Below are 18,076 nucleotides of genomic sequence, written 5' to 3' on the forward strand. Positions count from 1 at the left end.
TATTATATACAATAATATATATAACATATAATATACAATAGTCCCAAGATTAATTAGTCTTACGTCCAGGCTTGCTCTTGAATATTTCACTTGATGCGCCGATAAGGGCTATGGGTCCTTTAACGTCAAGGTCTATTTTCAACAATTCCTGATATTTACCTGTACCTGTTGAGGCAGATAAATACCAGAAATAGTTGAAAATAAACCTCAACGTTTAATTTTAGCTATAGGTGCACAAATGTCTGGCAACCCGAAAAAACTAACCTCACAGTACCGGTACCGATATCTGTTAAACATTGAGGTCTATTTTCAACAATATCCGACAGATATTTACCTGTCTCAACAGATATGTTAATATTAAAAATTGTTAAAAAATAAACCTCAATGTTTAATTTAACTGAACCAAAGCTATAGTAGAAGAAAGAGCTGGTTACGAACTCATGATTACCGACCACGATGATAAAGGTTTCCATTGAGACCTCTATTTATTACGCTTTTAATTATTTATTACAAGTAACATACTTCTTTGATGTTTGACAAGATAGTTAAAATCTGTTGGTTCAAGGATGAAAGAACTGATGAGTGTATATGCTACCCAGTACAAAGGTTTCATTGCTTACTTGGACACTGGTAGAATATCGACTGTAATACGTCTCGAGTCTTCTTTTCTTCTATGGAAAGGGTTTAAGTTGAAAGATTTTATAATGCTCTGCTGACTTTCAGAAGCATGTACATTGTGAGCCAAAGAACTTGTAACCCTTTGTAAATTCTATTTTATCACATCACCACGAGAAAAATGATTGATAAAACAAGCATCAAACTGGACAAGAGTTACACAAGGATAGCACTGCATAATGTGTAACCCCAGTAACTGGACATGAGTTACACAAGGATAGCACGGCGTAATGTGTAACCCCAGTTACAGGACATGAGTTACACAAGGATAGCACTACATAATGTGTAACCCCAGTAACTGGACATGAGTCACACAAGGATAACACAGCCTGATGTGTAACCCCAGTAACTGGACATGAGTTACACAAGGATAGCACAGCCTGATGTGTAACCCTAGTAACTGGACATGAGTTACACAAGGATAGCACAGCCTGATGTGTAAGCCCAGGAACTGGACATGAGTTACACAAGGATTGCACTGCGTAATGTGTAAGCCTAATAACTGGACATGAGTTACACAAGGATAGCACTGCGTGATGTGTAACCCTAGTAACTGGACATGAGTTAAACAAGGATAGCACAGCCTGATGTGTAACCCCAGTAACTGGACATGACTTACACAAGGATAGCACAGCCTGATGTGTAACCCCAGTAAGTGGACATGAGTTACACAAGGATAGCACTGCGTAATGTGTAACCCCAGTAACTGGACATGAGTTACACAAGGATAGCACTGCGTAATGTGTAACCCCAGTAACTGGACATGAGTTACACAAGGATAGCACTGCGTAATGAGTAACCCCAGTAACTGGACGTGAGTTACACAAGAATAGCATTGCGTAATGGTTAACCCCAGTAACTGGACATGAGTTACACAAGGATAGCACGGCCTGATGTGTAACCCCAGTAACTGGACATGGGTTACACAAGGATAGCACAGCCTGATGTGTAACCCCAGTAACTGGACATGAGTTACACAAGTATAGCACAGCCTGATGTGTAAGCCCAGTAAATGGACATGAGTTACACAAGGATAGCACTGCGTAATGTGTAACCCCAGTAACTGGACATGAGTTACACAAGGATAGCACAGCCTGATGTGTAAGCCCAGGAACTGGACATGAGTTACACAAGGATAGCACAGCCTGATGTGTAACCCTAGTAACTGGACATGAGTTACACAAGGATAGCACAGCCTGATGTGTAAGCCCAGGAACTGACATGAGTTACACAAGGATTGCACTGCGTAATGTGTAAGCCTAATAACTGGACATGAGTTACACAAGGATAGCACTGCGTAATGTGTAACCCTAGTAACTGGACATGAGTTACACAAGGATAGCACAGCCTGATGTGTAAGCCCAGGAACTGGACATGAGTTACACAAGGATTGCACTGCGTAATGTGTAAGCCTAATAACTGGACATGAGTTACACAAGGGTAGCACTGCGTAATGGTTAACCCTAGTAACTGGACATGAGTTACACAAGAATAGCACAGCCTGATGTGTAACCCTAGTAACTGGACATGAGTTACACAAGGATAGCACAGCCTGATGTGTAAGCCCAGTAACTGGACATGAGTTACACAAGGACAGCACAGCCTGATGTGTAAGCCCAGGAACTGGACATGAGTTACACAAGGATAGCACTGCGTAATGTGTAACCCTAGTAACTGGACATGAGTTACACAAGGATAGCACAGCCTGATGTGTAAGCCCAGGAACTGGACATGAGTTACACAAGGATAGCACTGCGTAATGGTTAACCCCAGTAACTGGACATGAGTTACACAAGGATAGCACAGCCTGATGTGTAAGCCCAGGAACTGGACATGAGTTACACAAGGATAGCACTGCGTAATGGTTAACCCCAGTAACTGGACATGAGTTACACAAGGATAGCACTGCGTAATGTGTAACCCCAGTAACTGGACATGAGTTACACAAGGATAGCACAGCCTGATGTGTAACCCTAGTAACTGGACATGAGTTACACAAGGATAGCACAACCTGATGTGTAACCCCAGTAACTGGACATGAGTTACACAAGGATAGCACTGCCTGATGTGTAACCCTAGTAACTGGACATGAGTTACACAAGGATAGCACAGCCTGATGTGTAAGCCCAGGAACTGGACATGAGTTACACAAGGATAGCACAGCCTGATGTGTAAGCCCAGGAACTGGACATGAGTTACACAAGGATAGCACAGCCTGATGTGTAAGCCCAGGAACTGGACATGAGTTACACAAGGATAGCACAGCCTGATGTGTAACCCCAGTAACTGGACAAGAGTTACACAAGGATAGCACAGCCTGATGTGTAAGCCCAGTTACAGGACATGAGTTACACAAGGACGGCACTGCGTAATGTGTTACCCCAGTAGTTTACTTGTGATTAACAGCCATTCTATTTGATCCAGGTGTTATCCTGGCCACACAGACTTCAGACTTCACTTGACCATGCATACAACCTAACTGATGTGGTTTTGTTCCCAAAATGATTTCTGTTTAGGGTGATTTCCAACATTAGTTAAATTCCATCATGGTGATGTCTTCAAGGCAGTTCAAATATCAATTTAGTGATAGCTCACTTACATTTTAATCTATATTATGCGTTTAATATCCAAATAGTCATTTGATTCATGTTAACCATCATACTAAAAATTTTTGTACATTACAAAAGTGCTCAGGGGGAAACATGGGCATACCTTGGAAAACCCAAGTCAGTACCTGGCCAGGTACGGTAACTGAAAACCCCCCTAACTTAAAACCTGAGCTGAACCGGCAAGGGCTGGATTTGAATCTTACCTCATTTGTCAAGGGCTAGGTTACATCGTCTCCTAATCCCTGCAATGATGACCTCATTTGTCAAGGGCTAGGTTACACTGTCTCCTAATCCCTGAAATGATGACCTTATTTGTCAAGGGCAAGGTTACATCGTCTCCTAATCCCTGCAATGATGACCTCATTTGTCAAGGGCTAGGTTACATCGTCTCCTAATCCCTGCAATGATGACCTCATTTGTCAAGGGCTAGGTTACACTGTCTCCTAATCCCTGAAATGATGACCTCATTTGTCAAGGGCTAGGTTACATCGTCTCCTAATCCCCACAATGATGACCTCATTTGTCAAGGGCTAGGTTACATCGTCTCCTAATCCCCGCAATGATGACCTCATTTGTCAAGGGCTAGGTTATATTGTCTCCTAATCTCTGAAATGATGACCTCATTTGTCAAGGGGCTATTTTACATCGTCTCCTAATTCCTGAAATGATGACCTAATTTGTCAAGGGCTAGGTTACGTTGTCTCCTAATCCCTGCAATGATGACCTCATTTGTCAAGGGCTAGGTTACATTGTCTCCTAATCCCTGCAATGATGACCTCATTTGTCAAGGGATAGGTTACATTGTCTCCTAATCCCCAAAATGATGACCTTATTTGTCAAGGGCTAGGTTACATCGTCTCCTAATCCCGTAATGATGACCTCATTTGTCAAGGGCTAGGTTACATTGTCTCCTAATCCCTGAAATGATGACCTCATTTGTCAAAGGCTAGGTTACATCGTCTCCTAATCCCCGAAATGATGACCTCATTTGTCAAGGGCTAGGTTACATTGTCTCTTAATCCCTTCAACAATGTTTCATTCTAAACACTAGATGATGGAAGTATGACACAGTGGTGATCCCATCCAGATCAAAGCTTTCAAGTCTGTTGTTCTTTCTAATCTTGCTTCCACTTAGGTAGTACATGTATACAGGTATTGCAATAGAAAACTGACCCTGAGTGACGGATACACAATCATAGCATAGGCCTATATGTGCCATCCTTTACCAAATCATTGCATCTTCCCTTCTATTCTGGTACATTGACTCATTTACATAAAAGAGTTTGACATTAAATAGACTTCAAAACACACATCTCAACAAAGCAACAAACTTTATTACAGATTTATCACAAACTCATCCACCTAGAATTTGAAAACCATACACAACAAATCCTAGGAATGTTTAGAAAACTGTAAAAATATGTAAGTGGAAAGATGAGGATGTATTCTGTAGAGGAGTCTCTAGTATCTATAACAGTTATAGAAACAAACACCTAAATTGGAGTAACAAAACAGATGCATGATCAGAAAAAGTCAATAATCTGATACACATGTTCACCTAGGCACTCGTTTTCAACTAGTGTCAAACCATGAAGTTATTAAAGACTAGAAAGTTGGAACCATTCAACATTTCTACCTTGATGAGATTCTAAGAAAATACTTATTTGAAAAAAAAAAAGAATCATTCAAGCATTATTAATGCAAATCAGATGGTCTTTTGTGAGTAATATTGTGCCCTTATCTTAAATCTTATCCATGTTATTAATCTAGAGATCTGTTATAACCCATAATAAATATCTTCCAAGTGTTTATCACATCTTGCTTGTAAATGTCTTTTAAGGAAGCATGACCTTGTTCACACATTGACATGTCTCCTACACAGATGTCAGTCCCCTTAATTTCACACAAACAGTATTCTTTATTGACTTACTTGACTGATGTTCACACATACTAAACACCTTTTCACTTTCCTAATGTCTGTAAGAATTCTTTTATTGAAAAAGAAGATTTTTCAACATTTGGACAGGATTCATATTAAAAGTACAAGGCGGTTGGTGGCGCTTTTGATATCTACAGCTGATTAGTATTCTTCCATAAATTAGTGATAACAGCCAGATAGCAGTCACCATAGATTTCAATGGTGAAAAATGAAAAAACCCAGAGCAATTTTCACCCTTCATACAAAATGTCAACACTAAAACATGCCATTAAAACTGCATTCAGACATAAAATATGTAGAAACATGCTGTTGTACCAAACCAGTCACACACCAAAACGAACATGCACTGTTCCATGTAAATCGCAACATGTGATTAAAATTTTATGTCTGCTGAGACAGCCTACAAAGTGGAACTACAAATCACACCATGTGAATGGATGCACCATCAGAAAAGTTGGAAGCTTAAAGAATGAAATCTGCCTAATATAAAATACATATATTAAAGTGACAAACCCAGAACTGTAGGAAAAGAGAAATGACACAATATAATGAAATGTAAAATACTTCTGGAGGTGTCCTTTAAAATTGTGAATGGTCCACTTGATCTGAAAAATGATGCCCATCACATATATACCAGACAAAAAGTTTTGAAAGTGCCAAAGAAAACATGTCTTAAATTGATGAAAGCGATAACATAGCACACATTACTTGTCAAAAAACCACATTAAGGCAAACATGAGTCCCACAGGTTTGGTTTTACTTTCATCCATCATTAAAGTTCGACCTTGTGCTAGTGGAAGTTCAACCACCTCAATCAGTTCCCCTTCATGTGCAAGTCACCACCCGGCCCAACCTTCATGTCATCAGTGACCTCAGCATAAAACAGGGTCTGTTTTGATCCAGATATACCCACTCCAGACCTACAAAAGAGAGGAAGTTATGCAGACCTGGTCATACAGAGAACACAGTGTCATTACATCAGTCACCCACACCTGGCCATACAGAGAAAAGAGTGTCATTACATCAGTAACCAACACCTGGCCATACAGAGAAAACAGTGTCATTACATCAGTCACCCACACATGGCCATACAGAGAAAAGAGCGTCATTACATCAGTCACCCACACCTGCCCATACACAGAAAAGAGCGTCATTACATCAGTCACCCACACCTGCCCATACAGAGAAAAGAGCGTCATTACATCAGTCACCCACACCTGCCCATACAGAGAAAAGAGCGTCATTACATCAGTCACCCACACCTGCCCATACACAGAAAACAGTGTCATTACATCAGTTTCCCACACCTGCCCATACACAGAAAAGAGCGTCATTACATCAGTCACCCACACCTGGCCATACAGAGAAAACAGTGTCATTACATCAGTCACCCACACCTGGCCATACAGAGAAAAGAGCGTCATTACATCAGTCACCCACACCTGACCATACAGAGAAAAGAGCGTCATTACATCAGTCACCCACACCTGGCCATACAGAGAAAACAGTGTCATTACATCAGTCACCCACACCTGGCCATACAGAGAAAAGAGCGTCATTACATCAGTCACCCACACCTGCCCATACAGAGAAAAGAGCGTCATTACATCAGTCACCCACACCTGGCCATACAGAGAAAACAGTGTCATTACATCAGTCATCCAGACTTGGTCATACACAGAAAACAGTGTCATTACATCAGTTACCCACACCTGGCCATACACAGAAGGCTGTGTCATTATGCCAGTCATGCAGACCTTGTCATACAAAGAAGACGGTGTCATTACATCAGTCACCCACACCTGCCCATACAGAGAAAACAGTGTCATTACATCAGTCACCCACACCTGGCCATACAGAGAAAACAGTGTCATTACATCAGTCATCCAGACTTGGCCATACAGAGAAAACAGTGTCATTACATCAGTCACCCACACCTGGTCATACACAGAAGGCTGTGTCATTATGCCAGTCATGCAGACCTTGTCATACAAAGAAGACGGTGTCATTACATCAGTCACCCAGACCTGGCCATACAGCGAAGGCTGTGTCATTACATCAGTCACCCACACCTGGCCATACAGTGAAAACAGTGTCATTACATCCATAACCATGACCTGGCCATACATAGAAGACAGTGTCATTACATCAATCATGACCTGGTCATACAAAGAACACAATGTCGTTACATCTGTCACTGATCAACATCATTTCTTGAGCTGTGATCAGATATTAACACTCAAAACAATTATGGGGCTATACACTGAAAGTTAATTAGCAAATATTAACAGAACATCTGGCAACCAGTAAATATTAACAGAACATTTGGCAACCAGTAAATGTTAACAGAACATTTGGAAACAGTAAATATTAACAGCCAGAACATTTGGCAACCAGTAAATATTAACAGAACATTTGGAAACCAGTATATATTAACAGAACATTTGGCAACCAATAAATATTAACAGAACATCTGGCAACCAGTAAACAGTAACAGAACATTTGGCAACCAGTAAATAGTAACAAACCATTTGGCAACCAGTAATTATTAACAGAATATTTGGCAACCAAAGATATTATTACGGATTTAACACTGCACTCAAGACTTCTTCACTCAGGTGGTGACGGTCAGGTTTGTGGGTAGAGGAAACCAGAGAACCGGCAGGCTACCAAGGTCTTGTGATATTTACTGCTGTCATAATTCTCTGTTAATGTTGAAAATAGTTCTTGGACGCAGACAGATAGAAGATCATGTCCATGAGCTGCTGTTACATACCTCGATAAGTTATGAGAGTCAAAATATACTATACCTATAGGACGTCACCCGCTCAAAGTTTTCCAGCGGCACATCATACCCACACTCCTCCAGCACTTCCTTTTTGGCAGTTACCTGTGGGCTTTCATCTTTGTCGATCAGACCAGCGCACAACTCAAATGACACACCCAGTGACCCTGGAAACTCATCCGTGTCGATCGTTTTGACTCCATCCTCTTCTTTTTCCATTGACATACTCAGATATACAGCTGCACAAAGAGAAAGTGGGAAAGGTTATTTTGGTCAATACATGAGCCCAATAATATTTGGCTATTTTTTTTCTTGTTTTTAACCATTTTTTGTAACCAGTATCAATGTAAATATCACAATCAAATTGAAACCATACTGCACGCCATAGCCACTGTGTCAATACTGATATAGTATACTTCTGACATGCTAACAACCACAGGTCACCATTAACACTGTTAAGTGAAAAATTCTTGGTGTTCAACAACAATCAAATAAATAAAAAAAATTACATATCGATACCAAATTTTGAATTCAAAGAAAGGATTTCTGGAGCTGGCCCCACTGGATGAAATATGCACATGATAACATGGTTAAAGGTGGCTGGGTGCATATCTAGAAGTGTGGAAGATAGGATTTGTGAAGAAGTCAAGAATACATAGTCTTAAAGTAATGTTTGTCACCTTTCTATTACATTTAATCAGTCTACATAGCATGGTTATTCATGTCTTACCTGGCCTGAATTGCTTAACGAGTACTAACACTTGTCGGGTCTTGTTGTAGATGAGCACGCAAACACTGTAATCATAAATCGCAACCATCAAAGCTAGACATTGGAGGTAATTATATTTGACAAAACCAGAACAGCTCACTTTATATTAGAGACCTGCAGTTGAAAAATGTATGTAATATATTTACATGTACATGAACAGGTCAAGGGGGAGGGTGGGGTGGAAAGAGAGCAAATATCAGAATAGCTACATTCCATAAAGCAGCTGGCATTAACCATAGCATAAGAACTTCTCTTACATAAGATCACTAGATGATACAGTTACCATATACCACTAGGGACCATATCCATCTCTTTTTTCTGGTGCCACAGCTGTCAATGAACTAGCAGTCTACCCATGTCGTGACACAACTGATAGATATGTCTGCCCAGTTGGTATGCCACCTACGCCTTCTTTAAAAACACGTCCTGTATATCATTTACTTGTCACAACAAACCCTAGGAACATGTTGTTTTTGCTTACAGAGTGGAACTGTTTTCAGTTTGAGTGGAGTGTGTTGGGTTCACCTGTTTTTACAGTGTAGAACATTCAGGACTGCCCAGTGTAACAGACCTGCGATTTACATGTACACTTGTTATACTGTGTCATGTTCTAGCTCAAACAGCCATGTGTAGGCCACAAACAATGGATCATAACAGATATGGTCCCTTAAGTTGATTAATTTAACAGACAAAACAGCTCTTAATATGGCAGGGGAAGAAAATATGTATGGAGGGCAGCAAAAGAAAACCAATTACCTGTCATGAACTTTCATAGCATCCCATACTTTTGGCACACCATTCTAAAAATAGAGCAAGATAATCCAAAGCACAACATTTATTTATAAGTAGCCATAACCTGCTTAAAGGAAAAGAAAATTTAAATATCAGTCAAATGCCACTGAAAAGAGAATGCTTTTCCTCGCAAGTGCATGCCATAAAAAAAATTCTAATATGTACCTCAAGTTGATAAATTATAAATAAAGTTAGCGCCAACATCCGATGTGGACGACTCTATTTTGCCTAAGATCTAGTCCTAAAGTCTTCTGTGTTAGGAGGAGAATTGCCGTCGGAAACCGCCGAAGAGCAGTTCGTAGGTTTTCGGTAGAACTCTTCTTCCCGGAAGGTTGCAGTGCAGTTCGTTTTTCGCTTGATGATCGGGAAACCGAAATGTTGGACGTAGGTTCCGAGTTTACACGAACAAGCCCGCAGTTTTAACGACTCTCACTGGCTGAGAGGCAACACACCTCCAGCATTAATTACAGGGTGTTAAAGATGGTGGACACAATGAACTCAGTGATTTATGCCAGCTTTGCTGTTTTCAGACACGTTTTATGTGCATGGCGAGGAAAAATTGCAAAATTTTGCAGCAGGCACCACCAGGTAGAAAAAATGTGCTCTTTTCAGCCTATAATGTCATGTTTTTAAGTTTTCTTCTCCTTTAACTGTAACAGAACAATTTTGCTGTTATTTCAGCCATTTACTTCTAGGTCATTCTTAATTCATTACCTATATGATTTGCCTTAGGTCCTTATTTATTTATTTATTTATTTATTTGATTGGTGTTTTACGGCATACTCAAGAATATTTCACTTACACGACGGCGGTCAGCATTGTGGTGGGAGGACACCGAGCAGAGCCCAGGGGAAACCCCCTTTGGTATTGAGGCAATATTAGCTTTATTTTGACCATATGATGGAACACTGAACATGTAACAAATAACAATGCATAGAACTATGCATATCATTGAGCCACAAGAGTAATTACCACCGACAAAAAATGCATTATTTGCATACTGAATATGCCAAGTGCTCTTCTGCTTTCATAAATCTTGCGATTTGACTGCGAAGTTTGTTCAATACTGTGGTCAAAATTACATTGAAAAATGGATTGATCTTTTTTGTTCTTAGTTTCCATAGCATTATTGTGATACCTGTAAAAAGGCAGTATGTGCTATGGTAAAAATGTCAGTTTAAATGAACTTGATTTTTTTTTACCAGCTCATCTTGCAGCATGCACTTGCAGGGATAATAGAACAGCCAGGCTTCAATGATTATTATATCTGCCTGGGCCCTGAAGTTGGACCTCAGCGATAAAACTGAAACAAATACTTAGCTTAAGTGATCATGTGCAGTTTCAGTTTTGAGTGTCTTAGAATAAGATATAACAACACATGTTTTTCATTCGGGCATCAATAAAGTACATGCTGTGGGCACCACCGTACCTGTTGGTAGCGTAGCCTGACTGGTTTGATGTATTTGGAGTCATCACACGGGTGTATCGTGACGTTCGATACTGATTCCATCATTCTGGAACAAGGCCTCCTGATTCAGCAACTGCTCATCCGCCACCTCCGGCTCCGCTCTCCAGCAACCGCCCCTCAAACCCTACGATGCAAGCCGCCGGGATATAAGCAGAAGACTTGCAACCACCAACCCGATGCAACTGAAAATAAATGTAGCTAATAGGGCGTCAAATGACACCAAGGCTCCGCCAATCCAATGAGATTTCCAGAACTGGTGATAGTGCTGAAACCGGTGACCATCAAAATTTTATGTTTGTATGTTGTCACATTCTCCACCACTCGGGATGACCCGCCCACTGGCCCCGCAGTTTCGTATTTCCCTGTCTAATGTAAATGCTGGAAACAGGGACTAGCTTTTAATATTTATACAATTTTTATTAAATTAGAAAGCTATAAAGTATCTAGAAAGTCTGCTGTCAATTTTTACACACGTGTAAAATGGTACGAAACTACGTCTAAATAATCATTCTCTTATAAATAGACAGGTAGTAATGGATACCGTACCCTGACAAGTGGAATTTCTTCCTTTTTCCAGCAATGGCTCAAAGTTTCCGGAGTGGTCAGATCCAAGAATTTAGTTCGAAGGCAATCATAGAGGTAACTAGTCAATAGTAAACCTTCATTGGCCTCAATCTGTTTCTCTCACTTTTTAATCATACGTTTCTTATCGTAATGCGTTTCTGACTTAGTGAGTGATGGCGTTTCGTCTTTCCTCAATTTTTGCACTACAGGCCCCGATGACCTCCATATGACCGTCCCATCTTCAGTCAGAAACGCATTTCCACTGAACAGCAAATGTGTACACGTGGTTTGCGACGCAATAGTTACACTGTCAAATTCAGTGCCTGTCAGACATAGAAATTTATTTCTAACCTCCCAAGAGTCTACCAGGACCAGTAAGCTAGATCAAACTCATGGTACTGTTAAAGGCTCATGGCCAGATGCCACAGAGAGTTGCTCTTTTCCTCCATCCACAAAATCTTATGGAAGCAGAAAAATTCTTTTTATCACTTTTTTTTCTCACCAACATGTAAAACAGTTCTGATTTCTAAGCATATGTAGGTTACATATTTTTTAGTATTTGGGACAAGTAGACTGTGGTTTGGTGCTGTGGGGGTTCATTTGAAAATTTTACATGCAAAATGTCCACCTCTCCATTCATTTAGGCCAGACCTCCTTTTGTCCATTTCTACAAGTACAATGGATCTTCTGTCAGAACGGCACAACTCTACAATACTTGTACATTTATTCTGCTTCTCACTCTAGAATATTGTCCAGTTGCTAATTGTTGTTTGGAGGTGTTGTTTTATTGGACAGACCCCACATTCTCAGTCCGATTCTTAATTTTTAAGTATGGAATTAGTCCATTCAAAGGGGTGTTTGGTACGGATAATTGAGTCAGGAGATCTCCATTTTCATTGAATGGACTGTTAATAAACTTAATGGTAAAGAAGATGATCAAGCCAGGTTATTGACAAAGTGAGACTTTTCATGACACCCTACATAGATTTACATTTCATTCATACTTTGAGGATATACATATCTGCGTTAGTCCGGAAAATAAATCTGATTACCCTTATTCTTAAACCTTTTGATAGAACTGCATAGAGTAAAGCAACTTTTACAGTGGAGATAAATAAATAAATATGTATATATTACAATTGAATGTCACATGTCCAATTTTGCTATGACTTCAGGACTGGGTTGCACACTACAAGAAGGGTGACTTACTCTCTGCTCTGAAGAAGCACTGGCGTAAGTATGTGCCTCAGGTGTACTATACCTACAGTAACCCGGCCAAGGAAGAGAGGGTGGCCAGGAAGCTGCTGTTTAACCCCATGGAGGTGTTCCTCTGCAGTGGTGACCCAGAGGACATGTTTCAGCAGCTAAAAGGACTGGACCGACCTTCACAGATCTGTGGTCATGTCTTCAAGATGGGAGAGCCCACATACTGTTGCAGGTGGGAAACACTAGTACAGAATATCTGAATTACTCTGATTGGTCAACCTTTTCAGATTTTTAATACATAACCCCTATGTTGTAGAAAAGCTTTATACAGTATATTAACTAGGTGCAAGACTTCAAGGTAGAAATGTTTTAATGTCTTTCTGTAATATTATTGCAATTGTTGGTGTGTCTTTAGTACAGAATAGCAAATTATACAAAGCAATGGAACGAACATCCTGAGACTTTACTCAGCAACTGTTTTTGGTTTATTAAAGTTTAGATACACAGTGTTTGAGCGTCACCTTTGGCACAGATTTTGGTTTTGTTCAAGTGAGGTTACAACCAGAACATATATGTACATGTACCAATGAATTTGTTTGTTAGGGTTTATGCTCATGCTGAGCTGTTGCTTTTCTCCTCTCTTTATCAGGGACTGTGCCAGTGACCCTACATGTGTTCTGTGCATCGAATGTTTTCAAAAAAGTGCTCACAGAAAACATAGGTATAGGGTAAGTTTGCACACCTGCAACCATGAAAACTCACTTACCTTCAAGATGTTCAAAGCTGAACCTTCAAGGAATCAACATTTTTTCCTTGTTAAGCTCAGTGGACCAGATGGTAGAGGAAAAATCTGTTAAAAATCAAGTTAAATGATGCAATGATCATGTTTGTTTAAGGAGATGTTTGTATTTCTGTTGGGGATATTATTTGGTTGTTCTGGTTCAGTGTAATTCACTTTGAGTAGGATTGATTTCCCTTATGTTATTTAAACAGATGGATTTTGCTGGTTCATTTATGCTAGACAATGATTTAATACAATTAAGACAGTTTCTCAGGAGATATGTTTGTCACCTAGGTGATATTATTGGAGAAGCACTGAAGGGATAATGCAGTGATACCATTAGAGAGACCAAATATTAGACACCCTGGAAACAATTGATGTTTGTTTGTTGGGAGGGAAAAGATCAGCAGGGTAAATTGATAACTATATGTCAAAGTTGGTGACAGTGCATATTTCAGGGTCTCAGAATCTCCGTTACAACACATGGGGCCTTGTACATGTAACAGCTCTACAGGACACAAATTTGATGATACTGCCAAGTTTACAGTATTGTACTCGGACATATTCCACTCCTAACACCTACCCCTTCATACATGTGGGTATATCTAAAACATCAAAACTTATACTCCACAGAAAAAGCGATTCTATGCACCGATGTGCATACCACTATCTAATTCCAGAGTAACATTATATTGTTACTGCTTATACCAGCGTATGGAAATTATAAAGCTATAACTATACCTGGAATAACCTGTACCTCCCTTACTCTGTTTTTATGCATTCTGGCCCATTTGAATAAGTTATTAAAACATCACATTCTCCATGAGTTGTTCAAAGGGGTGTGCAAAAAGTTTTTTTTTTTTTTTTGTAAAAACTTTCACCTCACATGTAGCTAGTACACTGTAAAACTTCAGACTACGGTCACCTTCAGTGTGATAAATACACCATATAGATGTGCATGTTGCTTTGTTAAGATGTGGAGGTGTGTTGTTTTCAGATGAACACCTCTGGGGGAGGAGGGTACTGTGACTGTGGAGACACAGAAGCCTGGAAAACAGAGCCCTTCTGTGAGACACACAAACAAGGCCTAGCCCAGGAGGAACCAGTGGTATGTACACACAGTACCTGGGGCACCATATATACACTTAGCCAGATGGATTAATATGGACCTGTTTCACAAAGTCGTCATAGCATAGTATGCATGTTGGTTAAACTAACATGGCGACCAGTACCAGAGAAATATAGCCATGGTAGTTTTATGCTTAAACCCCTAAAAGCACCTGTCTAAAATTTCAGAGTGATTCGGCCAATGAATAGCATAGCAGTATTTTCAGGATGGCTGACAAGGTGATTTAGTTCTCATTTAATTGAAAAACTATTATGACGGGCTTGCTTAAATTTGTCATGTCCTCTCAGAACCCTATTGAAGCCCTACCTGATGATTTGGTGGACAGAGCAAGTACATTGTTTATGTCAGCCATGCAGTATGCTGTGGAACTTCTCACCTGGGAACAGCATGACAGCTTACCTGTAGGGCTCCAACCTGAGGGAGAACTACCCAACACCTACGTCACCATGCTGTTCAATGATGAGGTTCACACATATGAACAGGTATGTTATCTTGGCACAGGTTCTCCTATGATGGAAGTGGTTCTTGTTATAAATGTGTTACAGCATGCAGTGCCCATTAAAAAATTCATATCTGCCACACAGTGTATAAAGTTGCGTGCCTCCACTTTTTATCAGATTCAAGAAAAATATCTGTGAAAATCTTGAAATATTTGTAATGTTATCATTACTTAGTTTACTTCAGTGATGTGCATTTTTTTTTTTTTCGAAATACTTAATACTGCGCTCCTAGGGGTCCCTGAGCAGTTCACCTGCCATAACATGACAGCGATGTGTCTGGCCATGCTGGCTATTTCCCTGATCATTTTTGTGTTATTCCTTTCCTGGTTTCATCTTCTGACAGGTGATCAACACTTTGATAGTAGCTGTGAACTGTAGTCAGAAAGAAGCCACAGACTTTGCCACAATAGTTGATAGAGAGGTATGTCAGCTTTTTGTTTTTTCACTTTTGCCTGATGTGTTAAAACATTTGATCGTGAAAATCATACATAAAGTATTAAATAGTATGAAAACAAGACCAGCAGTATGACACAATATATCAGTATTCGTAATTCCTGTGAGGTGACACTTATGTGAAGCTGGACCGTGAGCCATTGTTATCATAGTGAGCTGGGACGGAGTATTTGATGTCAATTAAATGACGCCAAGATTCTGCATCTACTCGGAGCCTTGTCCTTTGTATTGCCACTCAATTTGGTTGTGTTACTCTTGATTCATCATGTTCAAATCATTCAAAGCTCAGTTTTGAACACATGAAGATCTCATTTCTTTAGGGACGAAGCTGTGTGAGGACTGGTCAGTTTGAAGATTGTGAGAAAGCTAGAAGTGTTATTGAGGTAAGTAGCAGTTTCTTATTGGGCTTGTGTTTAAGTTTATATCAAGTTTGTCTCTGTAACTTTCCTCTCATAGTGATATACAATGGTGATAGTAATAAAAAAATTACTCTCTGCTCTGCCATAAATAGTATTAGAGATGTCCCCTCGACAGAGTTTTCTTCACGTATAAATAAAATGCCCTTAACCTGGATATACATGTACATGAAACACATTTCATCACCATTGAAATCCATTTTAATTGGTACTAGTTGAACAAGTGCAGTTTGAAATTGGGTTGGGTGGGGGGATGCTAGCGTTATACTTTATAATGTGGTCCATTTTCTGCATTAACACAGCTGTTTTTGTATTATCTGCGTTAACAGAAAAACACATCTCGTCATGGCAGTAAACCCCTTAGAGTCCATGTCATGCACACCACAGTGGTAGCTCATCAGCAATTTGCCCTCAAATTGATCCCCTGGTTACAGTCTGTCATATCCCGGTCAGGTAAGTCATTCTTTCACACCTCACTTTTGGTAGCAGATATCTGGCATATCAACTTGATGAGTTTTTAGTTGATGTTCATGATGATGTTCAGCCTCCCACCATGATGTTGGTCGCCATTGTATGAATGAAATATTCTTGAGTACGACATAAAATTCCAATCAAATAAGTAAATACATGAATATGTTCCTTAGTTTTGCCAAGATCTTGTTTGGAGACAGTTGTGAATTGCATTCCTGTTCCCAAGTCTCGAGATACAGTAAATGACATACAGTTTCGCCCATCGGTTACTGTCGCATGGGCTAAGTTAGCAACAAGATGACGATGATGAAGTTGGTGATTAGCCCCACCAGTATCTGTCACCAATGCCCTGTATAATGTGAATGAAGTATGTCATTATAGGCGCATATTTTGTTTCATTACTTTCAGAACTGTACTGAAATTGCGGAAGAGTTATCTTTCCCACATTTTGAAATCGTATGTCTGCATGCATATTAACAGATATTTGACATGCCACTGCATATCTGTAAAGGTACTGAGTGGTCGTGCCCACGCTTATTAATCTCCAGAGAGTTTTCTCCCAAATTCCCTTTCATTATAAAATGGCAATCATAAAACAATCAAGGTGCACCTTTTGTCAAGTAAACCTTTATGTACTAAATTCATCATGATTAAAACTGAGGAAAACATGAACAGTTGGTGGCAGGAGCATATACTGACTGCACAGTGAAGCTTGTTTATTACATTTGGGAACTGTCCTTATAATCCCCTGGCCACCGTTGATGCTCTCCCGCAGCGCCCAGTCAGCAAGAACTACAATCAACACAATGAATCATGGGATACACTTTTCAAGCCTAAGGGCAAAACTTGAAGTCATTTACCATAGCTCCGATATATATGTAGCAGAACATGTGTGTTTGTTGTCAGAAACATTTTTGTGTTGTGTATTTGATCTTTAGCTTAAATTGGATCACAATGTTGTAATGAAATGTTCAGACAGAGTTGATTATGTGTGCCATGTGTGTTGTATTACAGATGGTTTGCGGCGGTTGTTTTGTATCCTCACCATGAAACCCCAGCAGAATGAGATGGGTCTGTCATTGATGGAGAAAATCCTGTTAGCAGACACCCAGCTCTGGAAAGGTAACAGCCATGTAACAATCACGGTTGTAATGACATTTTGGTGACTTGTGGATGTTTCTATTGAAGTGTGATTAATTGTTGTTTACTGTTATCTGGTAGTTGACTTGAAATTATCTTTAGGGTGTTGCAAAGTATCATATGTTTAAGTAAATGGTTTTGTCTGCTATTTTCAGTTGCCCGTGTACAGAGCCACCAACTGTTTATGTCAGGGTAAGTATTCCAGGTTAGTGGGCTGATGTACCCTGTTCAATACATCTCTGTCCAAAACTTTTAAGAAAGAGTAGATTGCAAATAAAAAGAAAGGTAATGTAGTAATTGTTTAATAAGAATACATTGTCACATTGTAGGCTCTCGTAGGATACTTAGTAGTTTTTCTGTGTTGAGATACATGTAAGCC

The 18,076-nt window shown here is 39.8% G+C and overlaps 2 protein-coding genes across 3 annotated transcripts in view; one reads left to right on the top strand and one right to left on the bottom strand.

Moving 5' to 3' along the window:
* Positions 1-4,234: 4,234 nt before the first annotated feature.
* On the bottom strand, positions 4,235-11,285 carry LOC135468264 (uridine diphosphate glucose pyrophosphatase NUDT14-like). The gene is given in 6 exon segments (XM_064746418.1): positions 4,235-6,061; positions 6,064-6,143; positions 8,034-8,247; positions 8,739-8,803; positions 9,534-9,577; positions 10,999-11,285. Coding segments are annotated over 6 exon segments (621 nt in total). The 5' UTR covers positions 11,083-11,285; the 3' UTR covers positions 4,235-5,927.
* Positions 11,286-11,561: 276 nt separating this feature from the next.
* LOC135469028 (E3 ubiquitin-protein ligase UBR2-like) overlaps positions 11,562-18,076 on the top strand; it is a 39,344-nt gene continuing 32,829 nt past the window's right edge. For both annotated transcript variants that reach the window (XM_064747544.1, XM_064747545.1), the window contains exons 1-10: positions 11,562-11,676; positions 12,777-13,039; positions 13,457-13,535; positions 14,586-14,696; positions 15,005-15,199; positions 15,561-15,638; positions 15,991-16,053; positions 16,416-16,539; positions 17,572-17,679; positions 17,853-17,889. In XM_064747544.1, coding sequence (XP_064603614.1) covers positions 11,617-11,676; positions 12,777-13,039; positions 13,457-13,535; positions 14,586-14,696; positions 15,005-15,199; positions 15,561-15,638; positions 15,991-16,053; positions 16,416-16,539; positions 17,572-17,679; positions 17,853-17,889 — 1,118 coding nt within the window. In that variant the 5' untranslated portion in view covers positions 11,562-11,616. The remainder of the gene's footprint in view (positions 11,677-12,776; positions 13,040-13,456; positions 13,536-14,585; positions 14,697-15,004; positions 15,200-15,560; positions 15,639-15,990; positions 16,054-16,415; positions 16,540-17,571; positions 17,680-17,852; positions 17,890-18,076) is intronic.

The sequence above is a fragment of the Liolophura sinensis genome, chromosome 6 (genome assembly GCF_032854445.1).
Source record: "Liolophura sinensis isolate JHLJ2023 chromosome 6, CUHK_Ljap_v2, whole genome shotgun sequence".
NCBI classification, from domain to species: Eukaryota; Metazoa; Mollusca; class Polyplacophora; order Chitonida; family Chitonidae; genus Liolophura; species Liolophura sinensis.